Genomic DNA, 20043 nt, shown 5'->3' with positions numbered 1-20043 from the left:
TTTCAATGCCTAGTAATAGAAATAGATTCACAGCGTTACTGTCGAAAAGTTTCCCAGTTAATTGGCTTTTAGCACCTCTCATGAATTATTCAAAACGAGATGTTCTCTTTCAATTACAGCAATTTATGGTTTTAATTAAAAAAAAGACACATTATATGTATGGAACCAGCTAATGTATAATGTATATATCGTATATGGTATATAGTTTCACATATCTGTGCTCGGGTAAAATCGCCAGGGAAAATCGTACGTTTCACAATTGCTTCGTCCACGTTGTGGATTTCGGGGATGGTTTTGGGGTTTGCGGTTTGGGGCTTAAGGTTCGGATTGGGGTTAAAGGGCAAAGGGAAAGGGTAACGGGTAACGGGCTGCATGGGACATCTGGGAAGTTTGAGAATAAAATTCGTTGATCCAAACATTCCTGCTGGTGGAGGGCGGCTTTGGCACCTAGTCCTCGGAGGCATCGCGCACGGCCTGCTCTGTTGAAGACTCGGCACCACTGGGCGTCTCCTCCTCCTCGGAATAGTCCTCGTCGTGGGTGTGGGTCACCACGGTGGGCGTCGACGGACGAGTGTGCACAATGGAGCTCTGGAAGAAGAAAGCTCTCGCTTTAGCATGGTCACGATCAGTATTTGGGTTAATCAAAGGTTACTTACAGCGCGATGCAAGTCCTTGGGGTCCTTGACGTGCTCGGTGCCCGCCACAATGCGCGCCGATTCATCCGGCGATGTGGCCACCGATGCGGATCCCGTGGCCGCGGGAACAGGGCCCAGCGGCGGAGGCGGCTGATGGGCCTGATCGTGGGCCACCGTCGACTCGTGGGGCAGAAGCATGGCCGGTGCTCGGAACATATACGAGAAGGGGTAGTAGATGAGGTTGAGCAGGGTGGCCGCATAGACGTCGGCATACCGCACCACCTGGCTGGAGAAGAAGGTCTGGCGCGAGCCGGAGCGGAAGAGCGAGCCCATCATGCCGTAGGACATGTCCATCTTGTGCGTCACGTCCCGGATGCAGGTGCGCAGCTGCGAAATGTCCGGCTTGACCTTGGCACTCGAGTCCAGATCCCTGTAGAGATCGCCCAGCTTGATGTCCAGGTTCTGTAGCTCCGCGAACAGCTGGCACTCATCCGTCCACACGTGCAGCTCCCGCACCAACTCGGGCACAATCAGGAAGGTGCGCCAGCCGCGGATCTTCTTCGACTTGAGAATATCGCCAAAGATGTGATCGCCCACATAGAGCACGTCCTTGCCCTTGGCGTTGATGAACTTGGTGAAGAGCTCGCACGAGCCACCGGAATACACCTGACCCGGCTGCAGGGGTCCCACGTGGGTGCCGATCTTCAGGCTGCCGGTCTTCGTGTCCACCTGCCGCAATACGGTGCCCTCGTCGAAGAAGAGCGGCTTGCGGGCATCCACCACGATCACATCGAAGTAGGTCTTCCAGTCGCGGTGCGGCTCATCCGGAGTGGCGCCATGGGGGAAGTCGAACAGGTAGGTCATAATCTCGTTGGTGTACGTATAGTCGCTGTTGGTCAGCATGAAGAGCTTGGCGCCCGACTCCCGGATGCGCGAGAGGACCGTGGGCAAACGCTCGTCCTTCTTCACATAGTGAGCCATATTCTAGTGGGTAGAGAGTGGTGGTGGCATTAAGTAGGATCTTCACTAGGTAACCATGTGAATGGAAACTCACCTGCGTGGTGCGACGCTTCAGATCGCCATCGGAATGCACCCAGTCGACGGCACGTCGCACATCCTGGAAAATCGACTTGTAGGTAAATAGTAAATCGCCAGCTTTGATGCCGCGCTCAACGCTGTCGGGTGAAAAGAATGAAGAGGAGAAAGTAGAGAAAGGGGAATAGAGCAGCAGGGGAGGGAACAGCAGAAGTCGCAGATACAGACTAATATCTTTCTAGGTAGAAACGAAAAGCCAAAAACAACGACACTTAAAGTCGGTTTCAAACATTCTCCCCATAAATGCAAGATCAAGAGGTTTATAGAGCTAGAAAGCATTATGTTGCAAGAAACGATCCAAACTTACCGCACAAAATCACTGCTGTTGGTTAAGAAGTCGACGAGACAGGCAAGGAGATAGGTTTCCGGAAGGTTGAAGAGAGTATTCAGGACATAGACACGCGACTCGTCCAGTTTCAAGAACTTGTTCGGATACAACTCGTACACCTGGTGACTGAAACAATCACGAAATCACGTTAGTGCATTTAAGCAAAGTAAGTAAGTAAGTCCACTTACTGCTTGATGAACTCAAAGCCATGAACGCAGACCAGGATGTTGCCGTAGGCATCCACTTTCAGCAGATTCCCGTAGAGAGTATCGAACCACAGGCCGCGCACTGGAAAGGTGGGATCGTACTCGAACTGCAGTATCTCCTTGGGATAGCCCATGAAGACCAGGCGCTCCTTGACCAGGTTGAAGCCCAGCTGCTCATACTGCGGTGACTTGTACTCTGTTGGATTCGGATTATTATTATTGGATATGTTCTAGTTATGTGGTTCGTATCGAATTGCTCACCTGCCAAGGTGTAGTCCATGTCGAAGCCATAGTACTTGATATTCTCCAAATGCAGCGATCTGTTCACAAACACTCTGCAAGGAAAAAAACAAACGGAATATTAATATTATTATGTTGCATACCTTGGGGCGTTGAAGAAAAAGTCACAAAACTAGTAGTCAACTATTACAAATTATTTATAGTAATTAACCACAGGGAATTTCAAATATTTTAGCAAATATTCTTCTACAAATAACTGGTAAATATTCTTCTACAAATAACAGGTAATTGAATATACTATTCATACTATTCATTTTCAATGGCAATTATCACCTGCAAATTAAGTTTAATGTTTACATATTATACATTTTCATTCCACATTACACATTACACATTTCCCATATTTCGCGTCTCTATTCTCGAATGTTGTTAGTCTAGAACACTAATCATAATCACACTGATCATTCGATCGGCAAAGTGAGTCAATGGGTTATCAAACTGGCGGGAATAGTCGCGAATGGAAAGGCGTGAAAAACTAGCATCAGCTTTGCCTTTGCCGTATAAGTGTGAAAATCGCCGCCACATGGAAATGGCGTGAAAAACGTTTGACATTCAGTTTTCAACTTTGTCGTGGCTCTTTGATGATGGCGCCCATGGCCCTCAGGCTTTTCCATTTTCCGCCAGCCGAAGGCGACCGTTGCTCGGTCTCAATTCGCTGCGGCTTCGACTGCGGTCAGCAATTAGTGTTGAGAACTTGTTGTGGGCGACTCCGGCTGCCACGCCCCTTTCGGCTTTGACACACTGTGTATGGGTGTGTGTGTGTGTGTTTGTGTCTGTGTGTGCCACGCCTCCTTGTGGGCAAAACTCATTAGCGGGATGAGCGTGGACAAAATGTTTGGAGATACCCTCATTTTTGGGGTTTTCCATGTTCATTTTTGGTATAGTGGCATCATGGCATACTAGTTGTTTTCGATTTATCATCGTGGTCGGGAAACTATGCACTTTTCATGCTTCCATTTTCGTTGCTCCTCGCTGAACTACATATTTTGAATATATATTTTTTTAATGTCTGTCCGATCAATAATTCGATTAATCATGTCTGGGGGCGGATTATGCCAACAGCCCTTTTGTTGGCCAAAAAGAGCATTTCAGTTTCGGTTTTTTGGCCTAATTCGCAGTCTCTCTTTTTTGTCGTTTTTTTGTTTTTTTCTTTTTCTGGAAAGTGGGTGTGGTGGACAGTTTTTTATATGTGCTGGGTGTCCATGCTGTGCGTTTATTTATTCTGCTGTCCCTTTTTGGCAATTCTGGTCCACTTGAACATTTGCCAAATAAGCGAAAAAGTTGCATCCTCTCCGGGGCGCCGAGCTCTGTGTGGCATGCTCCTCATCCTGCCACTCCTGCCACTACTGCTGCCACTCCTGCTGCCACTCGTGACCAATTTCCCTTCTTTTTGGCCAACTTTGTTGGTTCATCTTGGCCGTGGTTGTTGGCATGACCTTTTTGTTGCTTTTGTCAACCCAAATTCGAACAGAATGCATAAATCTGAGACAAAACACACTCCGCAAAGGGCCACCGAATATCGCAGCAGTAATTAATTTTTCCATTTTCCAGCTAAAAGGCAGATTTGCCAATTTTCCAGCCAAGCATTTTGCTGACTCTTTTCATCGTTGAAGGCTTTGCGATGATGGACCAGTTTAGTAAACAAATTGGAAATTTAATATGGAAAGACCAATAAATCCTGTATTGTAGACTTAAGCGAGGAATGTCTAATCAAGTTTCTTATCATAAGCTAATTAGCTAATTACAGCAATATAGACTAAATAATGATTGTAAAATATTCAAAAAGAGTGCTTTCAAAAGCACCTCAAAGGGCACAGATTTGCCGATTGTCGCGATGCAAAAAACCAGAAAACCAGAAGGCTGACTAAACGGATTAATTGGCGTTCGTCGAGGGTAAAAATAGGCAAATATGTGCATAAATGCAAATTCGCTAATCCGCTAATCCGCCGCCTGTATGGTTTAATTGTCACTGCCAGCGGATTGCGCGTCAATTAAATTGCGAGCGATTTCGCGGTTCTAAAAATACGTTGGCAGTGCCTGGGAAATAGTTAGATTGAGTGCTTAGATTATGGATTGTGATGACTGAGATGATGTGTATCTATTTGCGTGGCTGCCATCATCGGACGATGTTTGTTCTCTGGTTATACGCGGCGTATGAGCAATGTTTGCAAGAAAACTCGCAAGTTTATATGTATATGCATATACATATGTACATGTGTATGTATGTACATATGTATGCTTTCCCTATGGATATTTGCCTTCCATTTGCATTGATAACAAGCAGCGAATAACTCTGTTTTGCGAATTCAGAGCTCTCAATTCGAGTGCGTCAACGAACTGATTCGCGGTATTTTGTTTACACCGCCAGGCGATGCGATCAACATTTTCCAACGACGAAAGGTCATCGGTACACATTAGCATCTCTCACACACACACGCAGTGCACATTAAATACTATACTTGGTGTTTTTTTGTTTTTTGTTTTTTAGCTGATTATATTTTCCATAATCGGTCCATTGACACTGGCTGAATCAGAGCGCGTATTTTGTACCTTCTGGAAATAGGACTATGCTGGCTCGCAGCAAAACATGAATGGGGCTGTGCAGGCGAATAATATTGTTTAATCACTTGTTGTTTACCAAGTTGCAAGTTGTATTTGTTTTGAAATAAGATAGTTACAACATGGGCTTTGGGAATTACAAATTACAAAAGCAGAGTCATGACATTAAGTACAGATATCTAATTGCTATATAACTTTATGATTCTAGACTAACTCAACCTTAAGTTACCGAAGTCTGAAAGGTACCTCCGATTTCTGTTATATTCTATCTATGCAGTCTATCTACCAACGATTGGGATTAGTTCTCTGTATCGAGTGGTCACTGTGCTACCAGTAAGACTTCCATTAAGACTTACGCATGATGTGGCTGCTGCGGAAGCCAGCACAAGGCCGCCTTCGCTGTGGCTGCAGTTGCTCCGTCTCCTGGCGGCATCTTAGTGTCCGTGACAGCTGTCTGGGACATGACACTGCCACTGCCACAGCAACTGCCACTTGCAACCGGGGAATCCCCAGCTCGGGAGCAGCCAGTGGCATTCAAAGTTCCCGCACAGTGGCCGTTGCTCAAGTTGTTATTATTATGCATTGTTAACTTGTTTACGCTCCCCGGACAGCGCAATGAAAGTGGGTAAAGTGCTAAGAGTGGTCGATGCTCGATGGTCGGTGGAAATTGCTTTGCTCAAGTGCGAATTTCCCTCTTATTCTTCTTTTGGCTGTCGAAAATGCGAATTTATGGCCGAATGCTTATCGCTGTAGTAGTAGTTTCGCAGTTTGCCGTTTACAGTACGCAGTTTGCAGTTTGCAGTTTTCAGTTTGCTGTTTGCTATTCGCCGTTTGCAGTTTCCCCTCCAAAGGATTGGCCCTGCCAGTTGGTCTGGATAGCGCGCCCGTCAAGGATTGTCAAGTCGAGTTGTCCACGTCCTTGCTGCACCAACAGCAGCGGAAGGAGCAGCAGCAGCAGCAGCAGGAGCAGGAGCAGCTTTATTGTGCCATGTCCTGCTGCTGTTGATTAGATTCAGCTGATTCTGCTGCCACTTCGTCCCAGGGAGCACATAATGGCCATAAGTCAACGAGTAACCACCCCCCTCTCCCAATTGGCCATGGCCAAATTGCATTCGCTTGTAAAATCAAAATTCATATCATGGCGATGCAAGTTTATCAATTTGGTTGCCATTCCCCATCCCGTCATCCCATCATCCCGTGCGCACCATCGACTGACCATTATGCCCCCGTTTTTGATATACTATATACGTATTTAGCCCGCTTGTTTGGACACGTGCTGCCTGGTGGGCAACGTTGCGTATGCGTCATGCTACGTAATTCCCATAGTGAAAACTGTTGCAGTTCTATTTTAGAAGCATCATCACCAGCATCGTTAGGTGCCAACCTAGCCCTCCATCGTCATCATCATCACCAGCGTCGTTCTCCCCACTGAAGCTGGCTATCTAAACACTTCAGATCCAGCTGCTGACGTACTGCAGCTGCCACGTGCCACTGCCCCTGTTGGAGGCGAAACAAAACCCGACTCAGGGGCACAATAACTGGCCAAATGGGTTGTGGGGCACAACACTGGCGACGGGCGACAACAATTGACAGCCAATCATGGACAGGTGGGGTTACAGGGTCAGGTCAGGTCAGCAGCAGCATTCTGCTCTATTCCATTCCATTCAATTCTATTCTATAGTTTCAGTTAACGCCCGGGCAAACGGGCCATCAATAATGATAAACTTATCACTAACCATTGCGCAAAAGCGCTAATAGGGCACTCAACGACTTCTGATAATTGACATTGAAGTAGCTCCGCTTTCAGCTATTGAGAAATGTCAGCAAATAATTTAATTAGATTTAAGTCAGGAATGTATAGAAAGAACTATTCAACTATAAGACTATAAGAGCTCTTAGCTCTTAGTAATCAGTGTATAAAAGTCGAGTGAATGAAATGATTAAATACAAATCTTATATCATGTTTAAAGTCGTGCAACTAAAGCTCACTTCCGTGTTGCAAGGCAATCTTCTACCAAATACATGTTGCTCAAATTGTATGTTTTTTAGAATTCCCTGGGCTATCAATCAGTGCCAAGAAGCTCTGATTGCTGATGCTAAGCTCTTTCCATTGACGGGCTCTTTAAATTCAATTATAAGCGTATCGACAACTACAAGGCCAAATGTAATCCCCTTCTCCATTTCCCAAATACCACACACACAACATACACACACACACACACACGTCGGAAAACTCAATTCAGCCACAAGGTCGTGTCAGAATCTTATAAGGGTCCTTTGGTGTTTCGGCTCCAATTAAAATCAAAATGGCAAACAAAAACAACCGAGGTGTGGCTACAAGGCTCAGGAGATGCTGGGCAGGAGTAGCTGGAGGATTAGGAGGAGTAGGAGGAGCAGGAGGAGCTGGAGGCACAGTATCCAGTGTCCCATCATCAAAGCCCCCGACCACCGAGCACCGAGCAGCGGTCACCTACGTGGTCCAGGGCGGCGCAATTGGGCGATAATTGACTTAATAAGCATAACCACAAAACCAAATAGCCAGTGCCCAACACGCACATACACACATCTGTGGACATAAGAGCTGCACATGTGTTGCTGCTACACTGGACAGCCGGAAATGGAAATTGGAAGATGAAGCTGGACTACTGCTTGGGAAAGCCAACAGAAATAGCTCATTAGGTTATGCCATTGTTACTGTGCTCACTTATGCCACAAACACACAGGTGTGTGTTTGAAATGTGGCAAGTCAGTGGATTGGTTTGCATTACAAAGGTAACTTTACTATTGTATTTACTACACAATAATTTGAATATTCATTTGCACGTCAATGGAATATCCATACTTCACATAGCAACTATCTATCATCACTGACTACTCAAAAGTCCTTCGATTGTTATATAGAACTCAGTAGAGCTCCTCGAACTCTTGATTCATTGTTTTGCTGACCAGTGTAGCCTGTCCGGAGCACTGTGACAAAGCAATTCGCATTTCACTTCCGACACGAGTTTACGTCTAATTAAGACCTTAATTGCCAGCCACAAACACACACACTTGGGAGCAGCCGAGGAGAAAAAAAAGAAGGAAACAAGTCGCTGGGGAGTTGGTCAGTGGACAAGGGATGAGGAGAAGGTAGATCTTGGCACAGACGCACTTTAATCGAATCCTGGCCAGCGAAAGCGGAGAATATATCGCCCGGACTGCGCTCGAGGCGAACACGAACTGAGCCCCCCCAAAAAAAGCGTAATCCATGGAAGCCGCCGTACTCTACGTAGTTCTACGCCGCGGACACCGGCATGGGCACCATCCACTTGGAACTGGAACTGGGCCCCATCATAGTCATGCGTGGCACACCATTCTGATGGTGCTGCTCTTCTATTCCCCCGTTCTCCTGCCTTTTTTTTCGTTTTTTGTGTTTTTTTTTTTTTGCAATGAAGGCGACCGTGTGGCAAACACTTTCAATTTCATTGTCAGGGGGCTTCATCGCGTGCGACCTTGGCAGGCCGCTGAAGGGTTCCGATGAGGTGGAGGTGGGGATGGGTGGGTGGTTGGTTCGCTTAATAGATGGCCCCCGAAATTGATTGAGGCTTAGCATGTGAATGCGGCGGCGGACTTAATTAGGCAGCAAGGGCTGAGCATCCTCGCCAGCGATGCTGTGGCGTTCAATTTGATCTAAACGAACTTAATCAAATTGCATTGTGCTGAGGTTAATCCAATTTCCGGGACCCCCCCTTTCAACGACATGAAAGAGCAGCCGACAAATTGGGATTCCCGGTATTTATTTCGGCATTTCAACTGCCCATCCAGTGTGTGTGAGTTCCGTTGGTCGGTGTGCTCCTACATTTTGAAGCAATCGTCGGTGTCCTCGAGATCGGACCAACCCAGAATGCCATCCAGCATATGAGTCTCGATATCCTCGTAAGCCATCGCCATCGAAGCCACGAGGTGGAAGGGATTGCGTCTGCGGCGCGACTCCTCCACAATGGAGTCCACCTTCTCGAAGCGCTGCAGCAGACCCAGGATCTTGTTGCGCGTGTCCAGCAACCGGCTCCTCACACAATCCCGCCTCTCAGTGCTGCGATCCTGAGTGGTGGGCCGGAAGGCGGGCTTGTGCTTGTAGTGGCGCAGGATTAGCCCAGGTGCCTTCCGTGGCAATGCACCCAGCCAGAGCTGCCAGGATGGGCGATTCTTCGTTTGGAACACAGTCATCACTCTATGTACGTCTGTCTAAGCGATGTGTTCAGTTTCGGGTGTCGTACAATTGTCAACAAACGAAAGGATAGTGTGACCAAGTGGAATAACTAGTTCAAGTTCTATAAACTATGAAAACTATATCGCCATAGTTACAAAAATGTAATATTGGCTAAGTACTCAAATAAGAATACATATCGAAACGATTTACATGTTATTCTTTACCCATCATTTGGTTGTTTAAAAGAAATGTTAAAAAAGATGTTAAAGAAATGGCGAGTTGAATATTTTCAATATAATTCAAAGAACTTTCGGTCGAATTGCAGCGAATTGCAGCGAATTGAAGCGATTCCAGAGTGACCAGCGAACTAAGTGCAACAGTTGGACACAACAATGTGACCCTCGCTTACAAATCGAAGCTGAGGCTGTTAAGGCTGTCAACTTAAAGCCGTTCGTCGACCAGCAACCGCAATCCCGGATTCAGACACGCGTTTGGAACATTGTTGAATGCCACGTTGCTGTCAACTGTGGGAAAACTATTCGCACCTGCAGCTGGAGAAGGAGTTGGAGTGGTCCTGCTCCGGCTCCAGTTTCTGTCCCCAGTGCTGCTCCTCCAGCGGAGGATCCTGGCACACGTTCTGTATTGTTGTTCTGCGTTGCGGCGAACGTTTGGTCGCAGGAGCAAAATGTTATTTGCATTTTAATGACGCAATGCCGGGGCGAATCAAGGTCAGCGAGTGCACAGGGTCACGCCCACTAATCATCTGCTGTCAGTTTGCATACAAGTCATAAACAAAAGTCGCGACATAATCGAGAACAAAATGCCAAATTAAATTTTACATTGACCACGAAATGGGTGTATTATACAAGTGTATCTGCAATGCCCAACCAAACACACAGATACATGTGCATCTAGATACACATACACAGATACATATGCATCTGGATACATATGCATTTAGATACATATATGTATCTATGCATTTGTACGCTGATTTATTCGTGTGCTGGTGCAAATATGAGAGGATTTTCCAATTTGCAAATGTGACATTTGCCGCAAATTTTGTTTATTTTCTGGCATTTCCCATTAATCAAATAATTTAGCCTGCGTCCAATCAAAACATAATCAGCCACGGTGGGCGCAGGGGCGTGGCACGGACCGACCTTGACTTTGATTTCGATTTTGTGTGGGCGCCGGTAAACGGAAAAGAGTGTGCCATTTGAATTTCTGTATATAAAGTTAAGCACAGGAAGCTTATGAGTTGGTAAAGTTATCATTATATTTAACATTGTATTTATTTTTATTTACCAACAGCGGGCTTTGTACCGAAACTGAAGTCTCTTAGAATCAACATTCTTCGAGTTCTTTGTGCGCCCCGATTGAATTTATTTATTTGTTTATTTCTACTTGGTGCTGCATCACTCAGTTTTCTTTATGCTTTGTGCTAGAAATATGTATTGTTTATTTGTTATTGGTATTCTATTCATATTTGGGCAGCGCCAGAAATAAGTTGTGTAAACGTACATAAATCGTTTTTAAAAATGCATGTTTTTATATTTCCACTTAGAAGTACATTCTTAAATTGGCAAATTAAAAATACAAATTAAACAAACGCAGATTTGCGATGAGCATTTATAATCCAAGCAGTGTGTTTTTGCAGATTTCCTATTCAGCTTATTAAAATGCAGTAAAAACAATGGTTTATTCCTCGAACAAGCAAAAAATCTTATTAACACGCCCTTTTTGCAGCAAATGCAGAAGAGAGCCCTGTAATACATATGTGCATAAATTAGCAATTAAAACGATAATAATAATGGGTTTTGGCCAAAAAGTTGCGACAATTAAATTGGAAAATTGGAAAAGCCAGTGGCATCTGTGTGTTGTATAAGGCGAGCAGAAAAGGCCAGCTCGTTTTAAAATAAATTTAGCATGTGAATTTCAATGAAATGCAAATTGCATTAAAGTTTTTCCTGCTGCGGCGGCTGCTGCAGTGGCTCCTCTTTCATTTCCATGGCCATGCCACGCCCACCGCCACAGCCACAGCCCCATTCTCGTCCTCCGCCGCCTGTCGTGAATGTTCGCGGCGTTTCCGTTTCCGGCTACGCAATAAAAGTTCCCAGCTACGTGACCCCCGCGGAGGCAAACGAAGGTGGAGGAGGAGCACGAGGAGGAGGAGCACGAGGAGAAGGAACACGAGGAGAGCAGGTCATGTCTGATTTAAGACAATCATGGGAAGCTGGCTAAAGGTGAAGTTGGCCGACAGACAGGTACAAAGAACGACCGCAGTGGGAGCGAAGGAGTGGCAGTGGGGAAGTGGGGCAGCGGGCAACATTGTTTGCATTCGAAAGCGCCAAAGGGAGCATGGGTTAAGAGCCGTGGGGCACGGGGGGCAAATGGGGCAGGTCACGTAGCTGCAGCGGAATTAAGCCCCAGCCACCGGCCAAGGGTTAAGCGCAGTGTTGGCGCCTTGAGAAACATTTTGCCAAACGAGCAGTGCCCAGCATAAATATGCCAATTTAGCCCCAAACGATGATGATGATGATTGTACGATGAGATGGCATCACACCATCACATGCAGCCCACAACTACAACTACACGGCCAACTGCTCTGATTGCAGGCGGAGATTAGCCCGGCGGCGACTCATTAAGTCAACTGGCTAAGCGTTGACAGCCAGAAATTTACATTAATTGACACACAAGCGAGGAAATCAAATAAACCGAAATTAAATGATCGAACGATGGGCGGCAAGCGAAATGGACGGTGGGAAAGTGGGAAAGTGGAAAAGTGGCAGCAATTAGGCAGCCTGCCAATTGAATGGGGGAATGGCATGGTCAAGGGCATGTTCATAACTGTAAACAGCAGTTGGGCATGTCAAATACCCAATAGCCCCCCCTTCACAGCACCTCACCCATCTCTTGACCCCAAAGAAGACCTCCCAAAATTACAGCGATAAGGGCACCAGATACGATGGATCTGAGTTGAAAGCTCGGAAAACCAAACAACATAGCAAACGGTTTGCCACGTATTTCTGCACTAAATGGGCAGACTAATAAATACGCCAGGTGATATAATACATAGTGAATTGTATATCACTACTGATCCGGAGTCCGTGTGAGTCACAGTGAAGAAGAAGATAAGGCGGAACGCTTCCATCCAGATTACAGGGTATACTTTACATCCAGTGGCTGAATTTCGGAACTACATAGCACACGAAGTGCCTGTTTTAAAATACATGTTAAGTAATTCTATAAACTAATGCTGAGTTCAAAGTACTCGCACAAAGAAGTTAATGTAAGCATGTAAATGCTCATTCCAGAACAGCCGAACTGAATGAAACATACGTTTCCAATGAGCTTTAGAACAGCACAATTTTCTTATTAAGCCTTCATGGTAACGAATATCTTTAGAAGCATAGATAAACAAAGGAATCATTATTTGCTGCTGAACAAAGGGCAGCATGTTGAAAGAATAAAAACAAGACAATGAAATCAGATTTAGAATTACTAGTCATCGCTTGCATTGCTTCAATGCTAATTACAATAAACCTCATTTACGATATCGCATCAAATATGTGTATCTTCAAGATCGATAAGTTTGTTAATCGGGGATTTAGGATCAAAGATCAGTTCGATATATGCATATATCTGAGTTATTTAGAATTGAGCAGCTAGTATTAATCCTTTTACATAGATATCAAGAAACTTCAACAAACAAGATAGTACGACGGTATAAATATGTAGATAGCGATAGTATGACTCATTTTGTTGTAAACATAAAATAAAATTGATATAGAAACTATGATTCCGTATACCGTTGAAAAGTGGAGCATAGTTTCAAGTGCTCTTTGAAAGATTAGCGATTAACAATGTTTCGGGACTCAATGGGATCGCCAATCTGCTCACCTGTGACCCAGTTCTCGCTTGTGACCATGGTAGCCGGCGGTTCCATCTGCGCCCACTGCCAGTCCATTGAGCACCGACTGATCCATGTCGGTTTCGCCGATCGTCTGCGTGCGCTCCCGTTCTTTTTCCCGCCTGGCGATGATCGTGGCGGCCACTGGACTGGCACTGGCACTGGAAGTGGATTTGGATGTGGAAGTGGAAGTGGAACTGGAAGTCGGGCTGGAGCTGGCGCTGGTGCTCGTGCTCGTGCTGGTGCTGGAATGTTTCTGCAGCGGCTTCTGCTGCTGTAACTGTGACTGCTGCTGCTGCTGCTTTTGCTTTGGCTGTGGCATCTTGGCGCTGCCGCGGATTACAAGGCCACAAATGCTGCGCCGCGTCGCTGCTGCTGATTAAGCACTTTCGCCCAGTGGGCGTGGAGAGTCGGTGGGCGCGGGGTTGGTTGTGGGGGTGCTGGCAGCGCGATAAGTATCTTATCAGCTGTTATTTTGGCGGACGACGACGTCACCGAGATCTGGAGTTGGAATGGATCTGACTGATCGTGTACGTGGCGCGTGGATCGATCGTTTTGGAAAACTCGGCGGGCGCAAAAAAAACAAAACAGAAACCAAAAAAAAAAAAAACTCTGGTAATTCGGGATTTTTTATCTACGATGCCTATTTCGAATGCGAATTCGGAATTCGGAGTTCGGATTTTCCACTCGGCTGGCAAAATAAAATTCCGAACGATTTCGGTCAACGTTCGAATTTCAACTGAAAGTGCAATGTGGAAATGGAGGAAGGAAGCGGCGGCAGAGCCAAGCGAGAGCGCTGAAGAGCCCCAAACTCTCTCCGTTTTCAATACTGAAGGCAGAGCGTCGGCGTCGAAAGCTCTGTTTTCAATACTGAAGGCAGAGCGTCGGCGTCGAAAGCTCTGCTCTCTCACTCTCTCTCCCTCTTTTTCTCTCTGTGTCTAGCTATCCCCCAAGTCCCGCACTACCCGACAAACAAACACACACACACACACACACATACACTCACTCACTTTTGTTGTTGCTGCTTTAGACGGTGTCAACGTAGACCATTCAGTTGTTGTTTTGATGCCTTTTATGCAATAAATACAAAATGTTTTCTACTTTGTTTTGCTACCCATCACTCAGCGGGGGAATGATCGATCAGGCGATCACTCACACCGAAAAAAACAGCGATCTCTTGATTTCCATGACTTTCTAATGTTTAATTAGCGTCTTCACTGCACTTTTTCCTGCGATCATATGAAAATGCATAGCTTTCTTTTCTCAGTTCAAAACTAGTAGGTGCTACATAAGGCATAGATTATTATTACTCAAATGTTTTTAAAGCATTACTTCACTTTTCGAGAATTTTATCAACATTTGATTAGGATTTAGCACAAAGCTTAAGGTATTGTTCAGTTTCCAGTTTAAGAGCTTAATAATAATATTAGAAAACTGTGTGCTTATAATCTTTTCCGATTGCCAATGCTGCCTAGATCGATTTGGCACGTGATCACGATTTCTTCTCGGCGTACAGGGTGTCGTCTCTTCGAAACACCCACTTCGCAACGCCAGCCCAGCGGTTTATCTTCACGCGCTGCTTGCTCAGTCGAAAATAGCTTCTATGGCCAAACAAGCACGAATAAGCCAAACCACTACAATGACTACACCCACACTTGTGCGCATGGAAATTTTAGTGTGTCAGTCTTGGATTGGAAATGCTTGAAAAGCGGCAAAGAAATGAAATTATGCACACAAAACTTAGCCACACACGCACACAGCTGAGGTGGAGCAAATAGCTCTGCAACTATTACCTTATCTTCTCGGCGAAAACAAGTGGCTTACACAGCGAGAAAAAGTCGAAGTAATTAAAGAAGAAAAAATTCATATATTGATTAAATTCAGTTTTTAATACTTGAAAACAATAGAATTTTATTTAAAGGTACATTTTCTTGGATGCACCTTTGTGCCCGCATCTGTACTTAAATAGTTTTGTGCCACACTCTTACTATTTATGGCAACACGCCCACACCCCCAGCAGGCAACTAGTTCAGTTGAGTTAAAAAGACAGAGAGAAAAGCTTTAAGTATATTTAAATTCGATTTTCAGAGTAAACGTGAAATGTAATTGATGCTCAACTTGCCCATAATAGGCAATATTATTGAAATATTACCATTGAAATATTACTTTTCATGTACTACGCATGATTTTTCCTCAGTGCACCTGCTAATGCGTGGGGGTTCGCGACTTGGCTAAGTGGAATTTTTTGTGCGTTCTTTTAACTTTTCGCTGAGATTCCGCTGGGCGACACAGCCACAGATACAGATACATACATATACAGATAGTTTCGATCGCATGCTCTCGATTTACCAGCGGCATTGATGGCCCATAAATCCATTCGATTTTCCATAAGTACATACATATATGTAAATCCCTGTGTGACACCTCTGAATGGCAGCAGCATAAACAGCAAGACATGGCAATACAAAATCCCACCAGATATGTACATTCGCAGCGATATGTGCGCATTAATTGTGGAACCAATTATAATGTGAATGGGCGAGGCGCGGTTTTCATGAATATTTCATCAGACATTTGCATACTCATTGCCATAAACCATATACCATACACCACGCACCATATTCCATATTCCATAACGCATAACCCATATTTCATCTTCCATTTAAGGCGACTTTGGACGCGGATCGTTATCAATAAGCCCAACTGCTGGGGCGGCTCTGCCAGATACTACATAAATAGACCTTTCTCCCACCGCCCATTTGCTTAACAGCTTTGCGAGGCGTCTCGGCCGAATATAGAGTTAAATATTCTTGAAAATTATTGCTTGCACTTTGCATCGTGTCAATGTCAATACGAACACATGTGCATACACACATGCATACGGAGATAAACGCACACTGCAGTTGCAGCTGACACTCGAGTGGCTCCAAGTGCCCACTCACTTGCATCTACTTGCATTCACGCCTAACAAGCAATTCAGACCACCCCGCCCAACCCTTCCCCCCTGGCGGCGAAAAGCCACTAAAACCGGGCGATAATGGGCAGCGTCACAAAATATTGTAATCAGCAAAAACAAAAATAGCAAAGGAGACGTCTGGCATGAGTACAATAACAACACGAAGACGCGCATACCCTGGCATTCCTCAATCGAATCAATCATATCATAGAAATATTTAACAAAGCGTAGATTTTTAAAAACTAATCAGTAGATATCTAGTGTTCTGCATTCCGCTTAAAAATACATTATATTACGTTGAATTATACTAATGTTGATATCATCAAATTAGTTGTCAACTTTATTGCTCATACGCCACGTTGCCTTACATTTTTACATGCAAACAGCGAGATTTACGATATTTTTACTGCTTTACTGATGTGCAGCCAGCCCCATATACCCCACATTCCTAATTGGACTAATGAGGCGGCGGCACTATCAACGTCAGGTTGTCAAGCGAATGTCCCCGATTCGTGTGGATTAACTAGCTGGTCGGTGTTTTTGCGCTTGTTGTTGTTTTGGCTACGAGATAAGACGATAAGGCAGTGGAAAACCGTTCGCACTTGGCATTGACCGTGGTTTATGTGAGAAATCTCTCTTTGGCAAAAAACATCGCTTACACTGAGCGAAATCGATAATGATTCATTTTTACAAGTGGTAGCTGGGTCAAATGGATAGTTTTAGTGGAAAACAATATCATTGGTATTCCGATATATATTAGAATACTTTTAAAAATTTGTTTCGTTTCATGAAAATGCATAACTTATACAATATATTTTGTTTGTGTAGTAATCTGTGCTTTGGATTTGCTCCCAACTTTGCTTTGTTCATGGGCTTTCTATGCCATCTTAGTTCTTTTCGGGCTGGGCCCTCCATTAAAAGTGACCTACTTTCGGTAGCTTGGCAACTCTTTTTTTTGGGCAACTCACCTGTGGGCCGCATGGCGGTAATACTTTTTGGGCAGGGCCGATGCCGAACTGGGTCCTGGGGTATTGGGTGCAGAATCACTCATCTCGCACTGAAAGTAGTCGAAAGGCGGAAAATTAATGAGAGCGCCTTATCGGTTTCCCACATAAAACACACACGCACGCACACACACACACACACACGCGGCGAATTTTAAAGTAGGAAAATTGAAATAGAGAAATGGGTATGAGGCTGAAATTGAGAACGCAGGCAGTGCAGGCAAAGCAATCAATGTGCTAAGGACGAAAACAATAAAATAGTATGGATGCAAGGGGAGGAGTGCTGAATACTGGGGCGGGGTGGCAACTCTGGCCAACCTTCTTTGACTGACGCAATTGGCACAAGTTTAATGAGTTTTGCTGCAACTGATTGATATGCTGCTGTCTAGCTACATCTTCACCTCCTGCTTTTTCTACACAGAGATAAAAATATAAGTGTAAATAATTTATACAATTATCAATTGTAACAATTTGAACTTATTGTGAAACATCGAAGACGTAGATCTTGAAACTAGTCCCGCAATTAGATCCCCGAAATGAACATTTTCTAGCGTAAGAGTGTGCTTTCGCCCGCCGTTTTCGTTTCCGCTCAGTGTACTTACTTGGTAGGGCGGCAGGTCGCAAAAGTCCCTCTCGAAGGACTTGAGCGGATCCTGCGGCTGTGCATCTTCGCTGGGCGTGGCCTGCATTCTGCCTAAACTGGCATAGGAGCAACTTAGCCTACGGTTGCCTTTGTTCCTCGTGCTCCGCTCGCAATTTGGGGCACCAGCACCAATGTGAATGGGGCGTATCCTTGAATGGGGCGCTTGGCAGCCCCGTCTGTTGGGGATTTCGCCCGATTTCAGTGACTGTCGGCTCGCGTTAACAATTGCCACTTGGGGGGCGGTGTGGTTTGGATATCTAAAGGTGTCTGTTGTTTCGGATCTGCTTGTTAATTGGCGGTGGTACTGCAAAGTGTTTGTTAAACGGCGTAAGTTTCTCATTGCCAACTTAACCAGCTGGTGTGTGTGTGTGTGGGTGGGTGTGCGTGTGTGTGTGGGTACAAACTAAAAATGCATGTGTGTGTGTGTGTTTTTGTAAGCGTGAGAAAGCAATCAAGCGATTTGAAACTAAAATCTATGGATATCTATGTAAATACATACCTGGTACTTAGAAAGTTACTCAGAATAAGACTGGTAAGTTTGATTGGATGAATTGTTATCCGATAGATATGAAATTGTGTTTCTGTGTGTATTTTAACAAGAGATCAGTGACTTGAAAATAAACAATACGCTTTTGGTGCCAGCTACATATTAAAAAGATTTATTTTAATGCTAATTAAATCTATCTCAGGTAACAAAGATGATTTTGGGACTCATCTGTGGCACATGTGTGGAGTATTTAAATATTTTTAAACCTACGCGAAATATGTTGGTTTTTATCTGAATAGTTAAGTTAGATAATAACAGCTTAGTTCAGTTGAGTTAAGTTTTTAATGAGTACACCCAGTCTTTATGTTTCTGAAGCCAGCAATTTGTGGGTGGGCCCAAAAGTAGGCAACGTATTTTTCTCGCTCGGTTCGTGCACTTCCAATGGCAACTGCTGATTAAGCTAATTTATCGTGTTTTTTTGCTGCGTAATTGCAGAAAACAAGTTTGTTGGCCCGTGCTGTTGTTGTTGTTGCCGCTGCAAGGTGCCGGCAAACAAAATCACATGACACCCCCGCCGAAATGGCACATATCGATCTATCTGTGGCCGGCCGAAGGGCAAAGGGCAAAAGTAACGCCGGTGGGGGCTCTAAAAATACACATACATATGTATGCCCATGTCCATTGGGCAGCGGCAACAACATGACTCATCTCTTGGGCCACAAAAATAACACCAAAAAAAAAACAACACAAAATGGAGCACTTTTTAGTGGAAGTTACCTTTTGGCCCAGAAGTTTTGACGTTTTGATATTTGCGTTTTTAGGTCTTGTAGCCTGTTATGCTCTCCAGCCACTTGATTTTCCAATACTTTCCAGCTATTTACGCACTCACTCACGCGGCCGCGATTTCATAACACACTACTGCGCGACGGTTTTTAAAAGTTTTCCAAAATTTCCATCAAACCAATAATAAATGGGCGGCCGTGAAGAAGAGGAAAAAGAACACGGAGAAGAAGAAGAAGAATGCGTGTGGGCGACAGCAAGCTTTTCCTTCTTATTTTCCTATCTTGTCGATAATTCTTCGGTTGGACTGACCGTGCTCTTTTTGTCACTTTTTTTCTATTTTCGTGGCGTTGCGACCGCTTTTCCGCCTGCTTTTCCGCTTGTTTTCCTGCCAGATGATGCGATGTTTAGCATATCAACAATTTTGCCTTCCCTTCGATTTTCGTTTACATTTTGGCCTGCAATTCTGACAGTTCGAGCGCAGGCGCCCTCTGTTTCGCCGCTCTTTCGCCTCTCCCGACGATAAAAGCCGATAAAACAGCGGAATGCGTAAATTTCACAAACATTGGCGGACATAAGAAATGTACAAGCCATCGTATTAGTGTAAAGAATATTATATTTTGTTCAGGTACTAGTAACAATAACATAACAGTGAATGCGGCTGAACTCGATGACACAGAGAAAGAGAAGAGCAAGAGAGAGAGGCAGAAAGAGAGAAAGATGTGCAATTGCCGGCAAAAGCTTGTGTTGTTTGTAAACAATGGGGCACTTTCTTCGATGCTGGCAATGCTGCACTCTTTAATTTGGCGCGCAATTTGAGGTATTTAAAATATTTGTTTCCCATCGGGACTTAATGTCTTTATCAAGAGATATTTCTGATATACCAACAATCTTATTATCCTATGATATACACTATGAAATACAGTTAATTAACTTACGGCAATTACT

General features: G+C 44.7%; 2 protein-coding genes across 6 annotated transcripts; both read right to left on the bottom strand.

The window, feature by feature from the left end:
• Positions 1–102: 102 nt before the first annotated feature.
• Positions 103–19537, bottom strand: LOC122624951 (cytosolic purine 5'-nucleotidase). Of its 5 annotated transcripts, none has more exons than XM_043804744.1 (8): positions 19093–19537; positions 17150–17238; positions 2526–2599; positions 2247–2460; positions 2038–2184; positions 1690–1810; positions 657–1619; positions 103–588 (listed from the first exon to the last, which is right to left on the bottom strand). In XM_043804744.1, the coding sequence occupies exons 2-8, from the start codon at positions 17230–17232 to the stop codon at positions 448–450; spliced, it is 1743 nt and encodes a 580-aa protein (XP_043660679.1). In that variant the 5' UTR covers positions 17233–17238; positions 19093–19537; the 3' UTR covers positions 103–447. The 5 variants fall into 5 exon arrangements, with proteins under 5 accessions (XP_043660679.1, XP_043660680.1, XP_043660676.1 ...); XM_043804745.1 differs by lacking the exon at positions 19093–19537 and adding an exon at positions 18328–18385; XM_043804741.1 differs by lacking the exon at positions 19093–19537 and adding an exon at positions 17788–18213.
• LOC122624953 lies at positions 8879–9392 on the bottom strand. The gene has a single exon (XM_043804747.1). It carries the CDS (start codon positions 9327–9329, stop codon positions 8958–8960), a length of 372 nt encoding a protein of 123 aa, XP_043660682.1. The 5' UTR covers positions 9330–9392; the 3' UTR covers positions 8879–8957.
• Positions 19538–20043: the final 506 nt, after the last annotated feature.

The sequence above is a fragment of the Drosophila teissieri genome, chromosome X (genome assembly GCF_016746235.2).
Source record: "Drosophila teissieri strain GT53w chromosome X, Prin_Dtei_1.1, whole genome shotgun sequence".
In the NCBI taxonomy this organism is placed as follows: Eukaryota; Metazoa; Arthropoda; class Insecta; order Diptera; family Drosophilidae; genus Drosophila; species Drosophila teissieri.
This window is presented reverse-complemented; position numbering and strand designations above follow the sequence as displayed.